Below are 18,947 nucleotides of genomic sequence, written 5' to 3'. Positions count from 1 at the left end.
TGAACAAAGCTCTTAGGATGAGAAGCAAAACGTAGTCCAGTTCATTCAAACCCCTTCAGATTACCATGACCTGGCTGACGGAGAACCTTTAGCATCATCACAATTTTAGTCAAACAAGATCATGTTTTTTTAAAATACATTTTTATTTTACTGTTTCCATGGTTGAATAACTATAATGTAAGTCTTTTTTTAGAGTATGCTTCACAACTTTAATCAGGAAAGACCTGTGGAGGAGGTTGGTTAAAAAAGGTCATCTAACCCCAAGAAGGAAAAATAACACAAACAAATTGTTGCAGAACATGCTACAATAAAAAATCAAGTTTATAACTCAAATAAAAATGTCAGTAGAATAAAAATGTTAACAGATCATGCATTAAATATTTATTGATCCTGATTGGTCACTTGGTCAACCTGACAAACATCACGTTCTCTGCTTCTGAGCAGGTGAGTATCCAAACCTGAAGGTTTACAGTAGCACCGATTGGCTCCAAATGGTCTCCTTTAGTAGAAGTAGACTCACGTTTGACACAGCTGGAAAATATTGACATCTGTAGACATTAATGACTGCAAAATAAACCAAAAGCAAAAATAAAAATAAACGCAGTACATGGCATGCAGCAGCACTTTGACATTTGTCTTTCAGGGGCTGGAGCTTTACATTTCCTATCTCAGCATTAAAGGGCAAAGTAATGTGCAACAATGGCTTCAGAATCATCGCACAGAAGAAAGACACTTAAGACAAACATGAAATGATCTGTTCATGATGGAGGTCTTTAACGCTGAGCCAGTCACTTTGGCAAAGCTCAATGTCCCAGTAGAAACGCAGTGAGTCGAAAACAAAGTGTGGCGTCAATTCATTCTTCAGTTCAAGCATAATGGAGTAAAAGATAAAAAATGAAAACTCCCACACTATAACAACAACTCAGGAGCAGCAGTGATCGTGCGATTTACTGCTCGTCCTGATTGGCGTCAGTGGTTTAGGTTGTGATCAGAGTGTTGACAGCAGCTCTCGCAGTAGCTACGTTTCATCATATATATTTTAAAAAGTTACAATTAAAAAGATCTGCTCCAGTTCCATAAGGATAATTACCATCACACATATTAGTTCACTTGTTATATTTACGACCCGCAGGCAGGAACGTCTGTCCAACCTGGGCTTCATAACCACTACCGGGTGGATTATTCTTTTTTTCCCCTCCCAGGAAAGGTGCCCATCCTTTTCTCATCAACAGCTGTGTGATACCATCTAAAAGCAACACATTACACAGTTCACGTGACAGAGCTGGAAATGTCCAACACCTTACTGACAATCCTCAAAATTTCAGCCAACCAACAAAGAGTTTACATCAAACTGGATCATTTTTTTAAAATGATGAGTGTTGATTTGACAGAATTAACAAAAGTCTGAGATATCATTTGGCAAAACTGGCACAGCTGGGTAAGATCTGAGTTTGTCTTGTTCAGCTCGTCAGCGACAAACGATATGTGCAAATATTATGTAACATACAAAAAAGGTAGAAACAGTCCTTAAAGCAAAGGGAAATAAAATATCTATATTATGAGCTCGATGTGTGGGGCCACAGCTGACCTCAAGAGTCAGAGAAAGTTCCAGCAACTTCTCTGTAAAAAGGCCATTTTCCAAGAGCTGAGTAGACATTAACAAGTATGGATCCTCAAAAGGCAGGAAGAATAAACATGAACATGTTTAGTACACTGTTATTATTGCATGAATGTGTTATAAGTCGTCCGTGTCCGTCAGCACTTTCGGCTTTTTCATCCATGCAATGGTTAACATCAATTAAGAAAGATCCAGAAAGCAAAATGGAACGTTGGAGGTGTGTAGGCTGCAGGGTTGGAGTGGAGGCCTTGAGCCAGGAGATGAGGAGTTTGAGAATAAGAAGTCAGTCACCACAAAACAGTTAAATGCAAATGGGCACTAATAATGCTTTAATCACTAATTGAAAATAAACAATAAATCCACCTATCCTAAAAACCACAGTGTTTCTCCCTTCTCCTCTTCCCTGTCCACCCTGTTATGGATTTATTTTTAGCACCTCTACAAGTTGTTCAGCTCGTGTGCCACAAACTGCTTGAGCCTCTCCAGGTATTGTCCGTAGAGCTCCACGTCGTTGTGTCCAGCGCCCTCCACCCACAGCGGCTCGACAGGACGCTGACACCGTTCGTAGAGGGCCAGTCCGTGGGAGAAGTCGATGACCTCGTCCTCGGTACCGTGGATCACCAGGACTGGTGACGTGACCTTTGAAATCTTGTCAATGCTTTGATGTTTAAAAAGGAAAAGAGAAAAAGAACAAACAAAAAGGTAGAAATTTGACTAGGATTGAATTACTGTAGTAAAGAACAGCAAAGGAAACTGTTGGCATTTTACTAATGCACCACTAGATGGTGCCATGTAGATGCTTTATCCTTTATGTGCCTCATTTAGACAGAAGTACATTATGAAATCAAAACTACAGATTTGAGCTTGTGTTTTTTTGGATGCAAGCTCTCGCTTTACAGACCTGTGATAGTATAATCTATAATGCAAGTATAAACTAAAACAAGAGTACGTAAGCACACTCTGATCTGAACCCTACAGAGGAGGTGGCGTGCCTTTCAGCTGTTGTCATACATGTATCCCTGTCTTCACACATGCCATCTGTGCACAGCGTCTACTCACTTTGGAAAGGCATCAAAGCAGTAGGTCTTCTTGGTGTCGGGGAAAGCCACTCTCATGCCGGAGGTGAGCGGGGAGTGGAGGACGACTGCGGCACTCTCGTAGCGAGATGCTAGGTCCACAGAGGGCACAGTGCCAATGCTCTGACCGTACACGATCACGCTCTCTGGGCGGATGCCATACCTGTGACAGGGACAAGTAAAATGATGAAAAAGAAAAACAGACAAGTGTTAACAAAATGGCACAATATAGCATTTAGAGTCTAGGCAACTTTTTGATCCACATCCCTGGATTCACCTTTAGCAGCAGAATATTTAACACCATTTTAAAGACAGAAAGGCCACAAACATCCCGCATGACCCCTGTCACACATCACCTCTTACGAAAATGAAAACATCAAACCTTTAGAAACAAAGCAGTACTCCTCTCTATCCTTGACTGAGCAGGAAAAGAGAAAACCAGCTAAAAGTAGCAGAAAAGATAATACTGCCACTTTGAGGGTGAGGATTAAACTAAGAATATGGAGGCAAAGAGGAGAAGAAGACATTCCACAGCTGATTATGGCTAACGTGACCCACTGTAGCAAGCAGTCTGCTGACAACCCGAATCCCACTTTGAGAACACTGCAACACTGTCTTTACTGCAGCATGGTTACGTCGTGCACGACTATTAAACAACGAGCACCAACATTAGCAGCTTAGCATGACAGCCTCTTGAAGCTCTAATACTAAACTAATGAGACACAAGGACTTTAATGCAGGCTTGTTGCTATAAGAAACCAGCATCTGAAGGGCAGTAAGGAACACTAGAGAGAAAACGCAGAATTGGTCAGACAATCAGCAGCAAAACAGGAACTGTTTACTGACCCATTGTTAGCTGGTCTACAGAGTATAAATAGTGAACCAGCACAGCATTGGAAAGGATGACCACACTGATGGGCGTTACAGCACCATTAAAGAGACTATGTGGAAGTTTAACAGCCAATACAAGTATAGAAATTTTAAATGTATTCCTCATACATTCTCCTGTAATGCCCTGGTCCTGTAGAATGAGCCCTGGCATTTTTACTGTGATTGCCTCTGTAGGCCTGTAAAGTCACAGAAAAGATCATGCTCGGGTCGAGCATGCAGGCTTCCCCAGTGTGTTCCAGAGGCAGCGTAATGTGTGATGACGTCATGCGAGTTCACGCTCAGGCATAGCCCCGCAGCGTTTGTTTGCTAGCTATAGCTTAGCAGCAGAGCGAGAGGTGGTTTTGGTAGCATGGATTCAGCAAAGAACAAGAAGAGAGCTGCTTCAAGCACCAGCGGAACTCCAGCTCAGATCCCAAACAAGACAAAGAAACTAAGAAGAGTGTATTCCAGCGCGTCGAAAAGGGCAAAACTCGAGTGTGATTGCCGAAGGAAACAAATGAGGATAAATATCGGTCTGGCATTTGAGAAGTGGAAAATGCTGAGTGAGTCTCTTGGTATGAAAACAGGCCTGAAGCTGTCATCATTGTTACTGGAAAGGTAAATTATTACTAAACACATGTGGGGAAATGGTTGTGGATGCTTTCAAAGCAAGCTGGAGGCTTTTCGTATATCATAGTAGTAACATTCATAGGCTGCTTGTCTAGTGTGTCTACACATCAGAGTATATTGTTTGTGTAATTTACTAGAATTGTGTAAAACAGTCTAAACTTTGTAAAACTATGTCGCAAATCAAATCAAGTGTTAATATAGCTGACTCAATTGTAAACATGTGCACATTACGACTGGAGTATTAAAAGTTGCTTTATTGTTTTAGCTATGAGAAGCACGCTTTATCAAAGGGACCACTAACATCGACACCACGTGGGCCATCTACAGCAGTGTTTGCAGGGCCCCATCGCCCCAGTTCAGTAACTGCAGGGGAATCTGATAGGTAAGTTTACTTGTAAACTAAATGTAACTCCTATTTCAGATTATTGTTCTCCACATCAAATAAAAGAAATACTGTGCACTACTTATCTACAGGGATGACTTCCAGATCGCAGGAGTTGAACCTCTAAAAGCAGATCAAGGGGTAGAAATGTTGGAGGAAAGGTAAATATGCAGGGCTTTTTATCATTTGATGGATAACCTATGTTTTCACAATTGATGTATTCTGTATGTTTTTGTAGAATCAAATCGATGGAGCTGAAAGAGGACTATTTAGACGAGGAAAAAGCCAATAGTTTGGAAAACAGTTTGTAAGTAACAAATTATTGTCATTGAAATGATATGTGTCAGTATATATTGTCATATTTTGCTGCTGTTTTTACTTCAAGATTAGAGTTTGAAGGAGAAGGAGCTTTAGACCCGTATGACTCCGATTACGTACCTCCAATATCAATAAGGTATGTTTCATAATTGGCTTTTTTAAATACCATAGTAACATCCCCACTCTCACTTTCTATTCACTGATTATATTTTTTAAAAATTCTTGTGCAATAGGTGTGCCTCACAGGATAAAGTTGACCAACTTCCTCGCATTGGCCTGGATAATGCTGTATTGGACATTGCTGATTGTGTGGAGGCAGATTTGGAAGAGAATTTAGAAGAGCCATCAGCAGGATCCATTCCAATTTTCCCAATACATGATCAAGTGCTTGTTGAAAGTGACCTTATAAACCAGCAAGCAAGCATAGCATACAGCAAAAGCTTGCTCCAGATGGCCAATTTCCTCTAACTGCCTCTCAGTAAATGCCACTAAAGTGACCACAGCACAGGCACATATTGTGATGGCCATACTCTTTTTCATGTAAAGTCACGTCCGAGAGGTACAGCTCTGATAATTGAGTAGGTGAGTTTATATTCTAATGCTGGCCACACATGTTATGAGGAAGTAGTACAACTGTAGGAAAATAAAATCTGTGTGAAGCGCCATTTCCACTTTTTTTTTTATTGTATTTTAATACAGTTTTGCCCACGTGGACATAAATTATGGAGTTGGAACAGCCAGCCAAAGCTGAAACATGGGATGCAAGGAGGTGATTTCATGTTGTCAACCAAGATTCTGCTGTCAGGGAACAACTTCTCCAAGATCGCTCTCCTGTTCAGATTCATGAATATCCGCATGGTGGCATCCACAACCTTCTATGCAGTCCAGGGTACCTACTGTATAAAAACAATAAAGCAGTTTTGGGAGGAGAGGAATGCCATTATCAAGAAACTGCAGGCAAAAGACTGCGTGGTTGCTCTTGGTAATTAAATAGGTTTACTTTTAAAGGCTCATATTAATTATATGCTTACAATTCTGTTTCTTTTTTAGCTGACGGGAGGATGGACTCTCCAGGTAATGAAAAAGCATTTTAGATCAGTTGAAATATTTCTTTTCATTGTTATTTTTCAATTTTCTGTATATTTCTAAAAAAAAAAAGGTCACTCAGAAATGTGCTGTACATACACAACGATGGAGCTAGACACCATGGACATCATCAGTGTTGTCAATGTGGACAAAAGATGGGTTGGCCGTTAAGGTGGGGTCATGGAGAAGGCTGCCTTTATACAGACATTTGACAATTTCACAAAGGAGGTGAACATCAAGGAGGTTGTTACTGATGCCCATGTACAAATGGCTGCCCTCATGCATAAGAATTTCAAAAAACTTCTGAGTTATTACTAGTAATTGGAAACCAGATTGTTAAAAGACTGTTTTTAATGTTTTCTGAACCGATCCAGAATGGGGCAGATATAAGGATCAGGATACTACCCATTTACTTGATGTCTGGCACGCCGCAAAAAATCTGACACTTCATGCTGTATGTGAAAATGTATTATGATGGTAGTAATCCTGGCTTGTTTAGACTTTATTTTAATTACAACTTTTTCTTGCCTTCAAACAGGTTGGAATGATTTCTGGTCAAAAGCTTATACTTGGATGGATCAAGGACATTGTTAACTAGGGATGCACCGATCAGATTTTTTGCTGCCGATCACCGATACCGACATCAAAGAATGCTGATCACCGATACCGATCACGTGGATTGGCCAGAAATTTTCTACAACATTATAATGAGTGCTACAAACTACATAATCTGGGAATAAAGGAAATGTAACCTAATCTAAAATGGTCTGCATTAGGGTTGTCACGGTGTGAAAATTTAACCTCACGGTTATTGTGACCAAAATTACTACCGTTTTCGGTATTATCGCGGTATTTTTTTTAACGTGCTACATTTTCACACTATTAAATAAACCCTGTATGTCAGGAAATATTGTCCTCAGTTTATGTCTAAATTTTGCCTAAAATGTGTTATTTTGTAATTATGTTGTTTATTTGTTTACATTTTTCCCTTTAGTCTTTAAAATACCAATATTTGCCCATAACTTCTTATTTTATGTCTGTTTGATGTCATCATTTTAAAAATATTAGATCAGATGATACTCAGTACTCAAGTAGCCTTCTAATCAGATACTTTTTTACCCTTACTTGAGTAATAAACCCTATATCAGGAAAATATTGTCCTCGGTTTGTGTCCTTCCAGTGAGCTTTGCAGATTTGGGAAAATGTCATCAGACAGTAATAGTTAAATTCATAATTATTCTCGGAGAGAGACCAACTCTTATCTGCCCCTGGGAGCCCCGTAATGCATAGCGTCATTTCAACGTGAGGGTGTCCGCGACACGGTTTATAATAGGTAGCGGCGCTGCGGCTGCTTTATATAGCGACTCGTTGCATTCTCCCTCAACCCAAATCCTCGGATCACGCATTTTAGCTAAAACGCTAACGTTAGCTTGCCTTGCGTTGACTGTAGAGTTGTGTCTTCTTTGAGGGATAATAAATGTCCTGAGCACTGCCGTCTCCTCCTTTGGCCATTATTTCAGCTTTAGCGTCAAGAAAGTTTTGGTTGTAAACAACAAAGCGCGCATGTGCCGCCGGCAACTCCAGCAGATGATACGGTGGCTGGTAAGGGTCACAGCGCCTACACTGCAGCCACGGTAAACCCACCGAGATATATTTTTTTTAAAACAAGACGGTTATTATTACTGTCAACTTTTTTTTACCGGGGTTTACCACTACACCGGTTACCGTGACAACCCTACCTGATCGGTCTGCTTTGATCTATTTTGAAAACTCCGATCAAAACCGATGGGGGCGCTATCGGCCGACTGGGATCAAATGCCGATCCATCGGTGCATCCCTGGTTGTAATGTGATGAAGGAGCCATTTCTCAGGGTTATTATCCTCTAACCACTGTTCCCTTTGACACAGTGCCAGAGTGCATGAAACAGCTTCAAGGTCATGCATTCACTTCTAAACTGTTTACGTTCCAGCAATGAAGACAGAAGATGAAGACTCTTCTTTTCTTTCATTAGATCAAAGAACTCTATTTTCACTAAAGCTAATCAAAACAACTGTTGGTCAATAATACAATGTGAACGATCTGTGAAATCACAATATTATGATTAATATGTTTTTAAGTAAATAACTTATTTTAGTCACTAGAAATAATCACAAGACACATTGCTGTTCTGATCCAATCAGAACCTTCCTAGTCTGAAGCGTGGCATAGTCTCTGTGGTGTTTATTAATTCTGTCAGCTTTGATTCGTCCAGAATCAAAAACATCCAGATTAATAAAACAGTTCCAACGCCATTTTAATTCAGTATTCAACAAGATCTCAAGATCCCCTGAAGTTCACCGCATGTTAAGTGAAGTATGGAAAGGCCATCTATACTTTTCTTTTTAAGCTAAGAACTATCAAGCTGGGAAAAATCTGTCGTTGTTATCAACCAACAACGGTTCCTTCAGAATAAAAGCTGAACTCGCTGATCCAAGGAGAGCCCCCTTTTTGACGCTGTGAAACACCTGTCGCTTTTTACCTGGAGACAATCCAAGGACATGTCTGTCGTGCTGTGACGCTGTACCATTGGCTCCAGTACCGGAAGGAAGGTCCAAGGTCTGGGCATTCTGGATCCACCGTAGAGGTCTCACTGAAGGGTATGTGGATGTGACAAACTGGCGTCTCATGTGTTTATGACCACGGGCTCAAACTTGATCAGTTAGGAGCAAAGCATCATCTCCCACTCAGACTCGCTTCTCCGGACATGGAGGTTCTGAACTTGACATCGTTCACACACACACCATTCACCTCAAATTTCATTCCAACAGAACATTCATCATTAGAGTTAGTCTTGTTAAATTGTTTAAAATTATTTAGTAAATACATTTCCTTAAACATTTGAAAGACTCTCTCTTCTCTTGTCTCTCAGTTCATGCAAAGTGTTCATTTAAATTCCCTGTGATAAAAAGATCCAATCTTCTGATTTAAATAACCCAGTGTCCATTAGATGGGATTCATACTCTATATGAATCTTTAATGTCTTATGGTCATTAATTAAATGTAATTCGAATCCATTACACTGTAAATTACACCGTTACGGGACTGACTCAGCTGTTGTTTTCGTTCAAGAGTGTGCACGTACAGCATGCGCACCTTGTGCACAAGCCTACTATTGAAGCTTTTGGCCTGAGGGGGCAATCACGAGCATAAAAATTCCAAAGTCCCTTTAACACCAAGGGTCAGCAGCTCCTCAGGTTTTTAGTTTGCTGGGTTGTTGCCAATTACACACGAAAAGAGAAACTGTATATGAAACTGTCAACACTGCTTATCTGTTGGCTTGATTGCTTTCAATAATCCCATCATATCAGACAACTAAAATGAAGCCAATGCAAAAGAGATAAACACCACCGTGGATGTCACCATGATGTGAAGTTAATGTAATATTAAGTGTGTATCACAGCCATCAGCCACCCGGTGACAGGACAGGTGGCAATAAACAAAGAAGTTGAGGATCCCAAGAGCTTTATGTTTACAGTTTTATGATTAACAACCAGTGCCATTATCAGGGGCAGAGCAGCAATGAGCACTCCACCTGAAAACACACACACACACACACACACACACACACACACACACACACACACACACACACACACACACACACACACACACACACACACACACACACACACTTTTTTCTATCTTGTAGTATTCACATAAACAAAGACAGCCACACAAAGCTTGCAGATGTTTAGTCTATAATTTACTCCACATCAGCCTGAATCGAACACTGCAGGCTCCCTGGTTACAGTCCTCCCCCTAAACCTCCCCTGACACAAATCCAATCCATTATGCACCACATTCTTCCTTGTTCCTTTGCACTGCATCACTCCTCCTCTCAGCTGCCCACCTTCTGCTCCCACATGATCAAAAATACTTCGTTCCTTAGCAGTAGTGTATGATTTGTGCATATTTTCAGAGGCCTAGATATATGCAAAGCATTTATAAATAGATTCATCTGCACCACAGTGGGAGGATTCTTCACCGAAATGCTCAATGACCCGTTAAGCCTCGAACATTATAACATGAGTCCTCCCATTGAAATTGTCCCTTCAAGAGGTTTGATGACAATAGATGCCAGTGTCTGAAGTAAAAGTATCTTCTTTTACACACAAGGAAACGGTAAGATGTGAGAAAAGAGTTAAAGCTCTTCATCCTGCTCTGTGTTTAATCAGGTGAGTGACTGCACTCCACCCAAATGACTGTACAGCCTTAAACCACGGGATCAACTCACTCAGTTTTCAGTTACAGAAAAACACGACCCTACGTAGACAATCGAGCTTTGAAAGAAGCCTCCTCGCTGCTCAGTGTCCAAGAACGTGGATAGCATTTTGATGGTGAGAATGCTCAATGAGAATAACTGACCAGAAAGCACTTGTTTTATTTTCTTCGTTTTTTTGTTTGTTTGTTTTGGCCACAACCTAGAAAGGTCCAAGCTGAAAATCTGTTGCTAGGCTATGACTCAATAGTAGACTAGTGGGATTGACTGCTGGACCGCCTCCACCTCCACAAGAACAGGAAATGATACGGTGCCATTTTGAGTAGCGCGCACACGCACACACACCACCGTTTGATGATGGGTCTAAAAGCTTCATTACCACAGAAGTGTCTGTTGAACCGGGAACTTGCTCCAGATTCTGTTTGGAAACATGAAAACAAAAATACTTTAACATTTCCTGTTGCATCTAATTTGCCTTTTCAAAATAAAATGGTAAATACATTTGAAATTCAAGTTAAAGATGTACATTGATCGTTAGGCAAAAAAAGTTTCCCTTTTTCTCAACATGGGCTTGTTTAAACACATAATTTCCTCCCTAAACGAAGATTTAGTGTATAATTCATATCTGTGGGGGTTAAGCCATTATGCTACGAAATGACATGTGCATTAGAAATATATAACGCTGTTATGTGCCACTACTTGTCTGGTGCTGCAACAAGCACTTGGCACATTCTTCCATCCTGTGTAATACTTGGTGAGATAAAGAAGGTTTCAGTCAGCAGGAGTCAGCAGGTTTCACGATGTGGAAACCTGCTGACTCACACACCAAGTGCATCATCCGACACCCTCCAGGTGAAGGGAGTGTCTCGTCTAATGTGGCTGAGCTGCAGGAGGAGTGTGTATTGTTATCTCTGGGTATTAAATCCTCATCAGAATGACAGGTGGTTGTTCCCGTCACATGACTGGAGCAAAATGAAAGCAGCCTACATGAGTGTGTCAACTGTCACGAAACAGTCAAGAAGGCAGAAAGTTACAGAGACGATGAAAAAAATCTCAAACAAAAAATTAATCAAGAGGAAGTAAGAAGACGTGAGAGCGACTTTGCGGTTCAGACTGAGCTTCTAATCTCCAACATGAAAGACGCAGGCAGCAGACTAATGTGAGGCCATGCAGGGAGGGCTTTGATGTAATAAACACCATCTAGTTGATTCGTGTTCAGTGGGGTCAAAAGGCCAGGTTGTACACTCTTTATATCACAAAGACAGTCGATTATAAACTGGCACAGCCCCCAGAGAGGAGAACGGCGCCACGAGTGCCACGGAGCTTTGAAGACTGCAACCAGGAATATAAATGGAAGAGACATGGGTGCGTAAACAAGCCCAGTAGGGGTAGTATATACTGGAGTAAGAGCTTAAATGGATACAAATGTTCTGAAGTGGGGTTGTGAGACTAAGGCTTCATTGCAAAGCGGTTGCAAGGTGCAGCAACAGAAACTCTCTGGTTAAGAAAAACTCAAACTGTGCTGTACAAATACACCCAGTTCTAAACGGTGTAACGGATGAGAATTAACTCTGGAGAGACGAGAGCGCCATCAGACAGAACAAAGGACGCAGACGCAGTAAAACAAGGAATGATGGAGTCACTTATCACTCATGTTACATAAGTGTCATTTGTTTAAGAAAACAGAACAGGAATTGTTTGGGCTTTAGCTTGGCTGTCACAAGCATCCATCTTTCCATTTTCCTCAACTTATCCAGGGTCGGGTCGTGGGGACGGCAGCCCAAGCAGAAAGGCCCAGACTTCCCTCTCCTCAGCCAGCTACTCCAGGGGAATCCCAAGGTGTTCCCAGGCCAGCTGAGAGACAGTCCCTCCAGTGTGTCCTGGGTCTTCCCTTGGGTCTCCTTCAGGTTGGACACGACTGGAAAACCTCACCAGGGAAGCATCCTAATCAGATGCCGGAGCCACCTCAACTGGCTCCTCTCAATGTGGAGGAGCAGCGGGTCTACTCTGAGCCCCTCCAGGATGACGGAGCTTCTCACCCTATCTCTAAGGGAGAGCCCTGCCATCTTGCGTAGAAAATTAATTTCAGTCGCTTGCATCCGCCACCTCATTCTTTCGGTCACTACCCAAAGCTTGTAATAATGGAGGAGGGTTGGAATGTAAATCGACCGATAAATTGAGAGATTCGCCTTCTGCCTCAGCTCTTTTCACCAACACATACCGCTACAATGCCCCCCCCCCCCCCCATCACTGCAGACACAACATCAATCTCTCGCTGTCACAAATATTTCCTTCAAAATTTCAAATCTGAACAAGTGACCAAACCAATACATCTATTTACATTTAAATTTGATCTATTTCATCAGGTCCCAGATTCTAATTAAATGTCATGGCAAGTTAATTCAAATAAAACATAAGGTCAGGTCTGACAATTGAATAAAAATTTTAAATAAAAACTTTACATGGGTGTTCCTGCTTATGAAATATTACATATCTACCACTTTATTAAATTACTTTGGTTCAATTATTTTAAGTAATGAAACCCAAGGCCAATGCCTGAACATTATGACTGCTAGTGGGAGTAGGGCTGATCCCTGATGAATCAACAAAAATGAAAGATGAAAAAAATAACACCCTGCAGCTTTTACCACTCCTCTTTCTTGCATGGTATCCATGATGACACCTCAACATTAAAGCAAGAGGACAAAGAACAGAAGAAGGGCTGAATATGTTTATGTATTTAGCAGACACTTTTGTCCAAAGCGACTTACAAGTGAATACACATGAGGTAGAAAGTGAGTGACATCTCCAGAAAAGCAGGTTGGTCTCCTTCACAGCAGAAGCTGCTAATTCATCACCATGTTTCCTGTTTAACTTGTTCACTTCCTTTTGAAAAACTTTCTTATTAGGACAGTCGATTTATTCTGGGAAAAAAGATTTAGTAGCTTGCAGCAAAAGTCAGTAGCTAATAAACAACTACTTTTCTTTGTTTTGAACCGTCAAGGATCTCAAGAAGCACCTTTAAATCGCTCATTTAAACATTAAAGCAATCATACAGCTGTTTGGTTTTAAAACCTTCCGTTACCCAATCCCTGGACCTCACCTTTGTTTGACCAAACCGTTGGTCTCAAGCTATAAAACCGAATTTCAACCACCAAAATAACTCTCTGGACGGCCTTTTAGCTCTAAATATGACGTATGATCCCCATTTGATCAATGACTATATCAAAACAAAAACCCTCCAACAAGAAGACAGATGTATTAAATCACTAGAAAACACTGAATTGACTCCATCACCTGTCAGGTGTGCATTTCTGTTCTTGTTTGCCTCCATTAACCTTAAACTAAAGTCATTTTTACTGTGATCTGTTTACTATAATGTTACAATTATTGTTATTTTCAAACAGTAACAAAACATTAAAAAGTTAAATCTTGGTTTATTAGCAGAATTTGTGCCATTTAAGATTGTCACCTGAAAAACCAATCATTTAATGAACCGAGTTTGACACAGGGTGTATTGTCTATGACAACAATCCACAAGTTCCTGTTATAAATCAGACCTAACGACGTGGAGAATAATGTCTATGCTGTTGAAAAGCACAAAAGAAGGAGATGACGGAGGGCTGGAGACAAAAAGCAGACATCCTTCAACATGGATGGGAGGAAATGAGCAGCGTGAGGCTAAACAGACTGATAAATATAGCGTACATGAAGAAAAGTCCTATCGGAGGATGAGTAGTGCATACAAATGTTACTGAAAGTTGTGACAGCATCATCTGTGTACGGGCTCATTTTAGATTCCTTGATTCCTCTGGTTAGATTTACTCTTTAGTTTTGTACATTTAAAACTGGTGAACTGCATTTTTATTTAATCAACTCAAACAAGCTGGTGGGTCAACCTGTCAAAACATATGCACGGCTGGCAAAATTACCCAGATGTTCCCATAGTGGAAACGGGACTTATTTGTTGAACAGAGCTTATTCAGCTAAGCTAAAACAGGGACGACTGAAATTTCACTTTAAATATCTGACCGTGTGCTTCAGCTTTAAAAGACGCAAAACTTGACCTTTTCATTCTGGAGCCACGGTCTGCTACTGGCTGGTTTCTGCTAGAATTAATGTTCTAACTGCACAGATACTCTAAACACTGGCCTAGAGACAGATTTATACTAAATTAAAAAAGTTGTAATACACATATTAAATTACTCAGGGAAAAAAATAGACCAAAATTTTATTTACTGTGCCTTTGAAAGCAATTACCGTAAAAATTCCAGATCATTGTCAAATTCATGATTGTTTGAATAAACTCAAGCTCATATGAATGGAGTAGGCAACAGAAACTATACTTCATATCAATAATACACAACATGTCTCGTTATTTTTTACTTAACCTTTATCTAACCAGAGGAGTCGATTGAGAACTCATTCTCATTTATTTCATCCCTTTAGTAATCACACCTTCCCTCAGCTTCTTCAGAACTTTATCCTATTGTTTTCAAAATGTGAGAGGCCACACGTGACACTAAAAAAATCATGGATGTACAAGTTTTGGTTGTAGAGTGTGTGGTGTGCAGTCACACGGCAACAACTACACACAACAAAAACAGATGTCACACATGAACGTTCTCTGGTCGGACAGGAAATCTCGTAAAATCTCTCGAGATCAAACGTGACTTCGGAGTAACCGAACATAAAAGAATGAGTGTGATTCTGTCACCTTGTTTTCTGATTATCTACATATCACATTCAACAGGCAGCAGCACCCTTGTTTGTCTCCAAAAATCAGACCGGGACAATCCAACATGTTACAAGGTGGAACATGGATCACGAACACCAAAGCGACATCTAGTATGAGGAGGTTGTAGTTGCAACAACATAACAAGGTTTCCAGTCGTTAGGATACCAGGTTCGCTGCCGATAGGAGAATTTTTCATTTGGGTCCATCTGTTGTAGACTTCACCTAAACTCACTCTGGTTTTAGATCTTTTATGGTCGCATCTTTTCTGAGAAGGGTAACGACATCTTCTGGGCTCAGAAGCAGCTGCTTGACTCTCCAAGTTTGCCATTTTCCACAATGCCAGCTTTGCTGTGCCGAGCGAACCGTTTGGCAATCCGCAATGGTGCAGGAATATCTGATAAGATTATCTTTAGATCAGGGGCATCCCTAAAGCCCGGGACACACTGGAGACAGACACGCCGTAGTTTTGGGAAATCAAATGGTCACACAGGAAGTGCCGCTGAGCACTTATTGGAAAGTCGTGCGATGGTCACAACATCAGGCGGGACATGAGAACAGGGAGCGGAAAGTGACTCTTTTGTTTTTATGTGATCAGATTTGCCGTAACGATTTGAGAGACTAATTCATTAAAAATGGGTAAGTACGCTATTTATTAGAATATTTGAAGATCAATAGTACTTTAAATTTATCAATAGTGCGGTTGAGTTTGTGCCGTAAAGCTGTTCCACGTCATAATGTCTGTGCTTCACAACGTTGTAAACAGCCGTGCCACGGCGCTTCAAATAGAACAGGCACCCATCTTCAGCGCGGCGCTTCTGGGACAAGGCGCTACGCTCCCCGTGTAACCACTCTCTGTAACGATAAGAGCATTTTTTTATGACGGCGTGGCGCGTCTGTCGTCAGTGTGCCCCAGGCTTTAAAGGGGCATTAAGGAAGTTTGACAGCCAAAACATGTATAGAAATAATAAATTTCTTCTTCATACATTCTCCTGCAATGCCCTGGTCCTGTAAAATGAGCCCTGGCATTTTTATTGTGATTGCCTATTTTTCTGTAAAATCACAGAAAAAGAGAGTTGCTCGGGTCGAGCAGGCTGCTTCAAGCGTGTTCACGCTCATAGCCCGTAGCATTTTCTATCCGTAGCTTTAGCAGCAGAGAGAGGCAGTGCCACTTTGTCGCTGTTCTTAACGCCTAGTGACGAACCTAGCTACATTTCTGAGGACCCTTAGCTACTTTCTGTAGAACTTTCTCCTAGATATTTCCTGCAAATTAGCAACAAAATAGCCATTTTCGCTCTGAACCGTTCTTTGGTTTGACGTTGTTTCAGGTGTCATCAAGGATATAAATGTTACAGATACAAAGGACATCACTGGTGCTTTAGCTCACCTAGTAAGACGTCGGACTCTCGTGCAGAAGTCCTGGGTTCGATTCAGGATGTGAACATAGTTTATTTAGTGTTTCTTTTTTACATTAACTCATTCGCTGCCAGCGTTTCTCACCGTTTTTATTGTTTTTTTAAGAGTCACAGAACGTTGCGCTCTAGGATGATGTCAACACCAAAACGACCAAAACAAAGTGGAGACTCACCTCTTACATCAGGAAGAATCTGCGCGTTTCGAGCGTTATCCGTTCTTTCATAATCCGTTGTTGAATTGTGATCGGCAGAAGCTTTTCCGGTTCACGCCTCACCTTTTTTACAGCAGCGGCCCAAAACGATCTCCTAACACGTGGATGTTCTGCTTCCTGATCACGTGACGTGTGACGTACGCGTATGAAGATCGGCTTTAGAGCTGAGATGTTTGTTCTCACGGTGCGGGGGCTCGTCCAACACCCACACAGTAAAAAAAATTCAAATGACGACTTTAGTCGTCAATGGCAGTGAATGAGTTAATGATATATATTTTTTTACAGTAAGATGCCCAAATTTTTATTTGAGACTCGCCGAACGGCACTGAATTCACAGATAAAAAAAAGATGTGGGTTGAACTTTCATTTTGGAACAATTTTTCAAGCAAGGGAAGGGAACGATCTGAGCATGCAGGAGGACTGACCCATCATAAACCTTTGTCAGTTGTGCTGAAGAGAAAGGTACAGAACCAAATTAATTAATTAGCTGCGTGTTCTCCTGTCCTCCGGGCCACACACACACACACGCACACACACACACACACACACAAGGGACTGTCTCAGCTGTTATTTTCGTTAAGGAGTGTGCACGTACAGCATGCGCGCCTCGTGCAAGAGCCTACTATTGAAGCTGCCGTTACGCTTTTGACCTGAGGGGGCAATCGCGAGCATAAAAATTCAAAACTCCGTAAAGTCCCTTTAAGATTGTCAGAGGGGGAGAATCAGGTAAAAATTGTCATAGTTATCTTACTTTGTAAACCAGATCTAACTGGTTTAGGTGCTTTTCCTTCCGATTCTCACACCTGCTTTGGTTCCTGTGATCCTTTCTCAACGCTGTGAAATCTGCCCATATTTGTGTCCCAACATTCACAGCAAAGCAAAAGCAAATCACAAGGAGCTGTCATTAATACATTTGGTCCCACATTATCTGAGGGCTTAGATGGTGTCACTACATAATCCTTCTTTAATTTGGCTCATCTGTTCTTACCGTGACCGGAGCGCATGCCAGGCAGCATCCACGTCGGCGTACAGGTTCTTCTCCGAGGGTTTCCCAGAACTGGCGCCGTAACCTGAGTAGTCGTAGGAGAACACGTTGCAGTTGATGCGTGAACCCAGGCCGATGTAGAAGCTGCTCATCTGGCCCAAGTCCACTGCATTCCCGTGAGAGAATAAAAGTGTGTAGCGGGCATTGGGTGAGCAGCGCACAAACATGCAGGCAATGCGGTTCCCTCTGGATGTACGGGTCATGAAACACTCTACGGCATCCTTTTCACGGGCTGAATACTGCCAGTCGGCCCGTTCGGAGAGGTGCAGAGTCCATCTGCTGCCACTCTCATCACACATAAGGCTGTAAGTGGGTTCTGGCGGCAGAAAGGCCAGCTTGGCGGCAATCTTGCTGGGGCACGGTGGACAGCAGAACAGGCAACATAGCTCACTGAAGGATAGGTGATTCATCCTTAAAACACCAACAGGAAAAATTGAATGGTTAAAAAAACACCTTCTAGACCAAGAATGATAAAACAAAACAATAATCTTTATCCCCTCAAAAAAAAAAAACTTCCCTTCATTTGAAGAGTCTCATTGATTTCTAGTAACTACAGCTGTGCACAAGAATGACATTCTGAATGGCAAAATTTCTGAACCTCTGTCCAGATTTATGGTAACATCTGGTTTCAAGTCCTGAAGCAAAACTGCACTTGATGAAGTTCATAAGTTCTAAATAAATGGAATAGTTGAGTGTAGCTTAACATCCAAATACATATATGTAAATAATTAAGCCATTCCTAAACTGGAAACAGAGCTCTAAAATCTCTTCAACTGTGACAAACATCAGCTTTTAATGTAAGAGAGTACACACTGGCATGCTGCCCAAGTGTTATGTTTCACCTTTGCCTCTACAAGTTTTCCCAGTCCTCTTGTTGAACAGCATGTGACTAAACTCTTGTGATCATAAAAGAAAAGCTACTTGTCTCTTTAAGTGCCTCTCACTGGATGGACGGTGCTATTTCAGCATCTTGCTGAAGTGGCACTAAACCCTAAACCCTCACGAATGACTGTGTTCTGTGAGATTATGATGTTTAATGTGACTTCTGTTTCATTAGGAAATAAAGTCAACCTTACCTGAACCACAGCTAGTTTTTTTTTTTTTTTTTTAAGATAATACGATGTCGAAGCAGTCTGGTGTTATTTTCGACACCAGGAGGAGGATGTTCAAGCCCAGCTTTGATGCTAGTATCCCTATTTCGGAACCGCAGCTCTGAACAGGCTGCTTCCTCTGGCTCCTCTTCCTCTTTTTCCTTCTCTCCTCGGTTGTTTTCTCAGCATATGGTCCGGAATAACAACAAG

At 41.4% G+C, this 18,947-nt stretch overlaps 1 protein-coding gene across 1 annotated transcript; it reads right to left on the bottom strand.

Annotated features, from left to right (window-relative positions):
* Nucleotides 1-2,020: 2,020 nt before the first annotated feature.
* abhd17b (abhydrolase domain containing 17B, depalmitoylase) lies at nt 2,021-18,944 on the bottom strand. The gene is made up of 4 exons (XM_015972381.3): nt 18,723-18,944; nt 17,590-18,057; nt 2,678-2,857; nt 2,021-2,276 (listed from the first exon to the last, which is right to left on the bottom strand). The coding sequence occupies exons 2-4, from the start codon at nt 18,054-18,056 to the stop codon at nt 2,057-2,059; spliced, it is 867 nt and encodes a 288-aa protein (XP_015827867.1). The 5' UTR covers nt 18,057; nt 18,723-18,944; the 3' UTR covers nt 2,021-2,056.
* Between the last annotated feature and the right edge of the window lie 3 nt (nt 18,945-18,947).

The sequence above is a fragment of the Nothobranchius furzeri genome, chromosome 17, assembly GCF_043380555.1.
Source record: "Nothobranchius furzeri strain GRZ-AD chromosome 17, NfurGRZ-RIMD1, whole genome shotgun sequence".
Lineage (NCBI taxonomy): Eukaryota > Metazoa > Chordata > Actinopteri > Cyprinodontiformes > Nothobranchiidae > Nothobranchius > Nothobranchius furzeri.
This window is presented reverse-complemented; position numbering and strand designations above follow the sequence as displayed.

Bases quoted from the DNA above. Each gene is read 5' to 3' on its own strand.
- abhd17b (XM_015972381.3), bottom strand. From the start codon at position 18,056: ATGAATCACCTATCCTTCAGTGAGCTATGTTGCCTGTTCTGCTGTCCA. The intron at 2,858-17,589 runs GTAAGAACAGAT...TCCCTGTCACAG, and splicing joins TGGCATGCGCTCCGGTCACG to GTATGGCATCCGCCCAGAGA. The intron at 2,277-2,677 runs GTGAGTAGACGC...TAAACATCAAAG, and splicing joins TGCTTTGATGCCTTTCCAAA to CATTGACAAGATTTCAAAGG.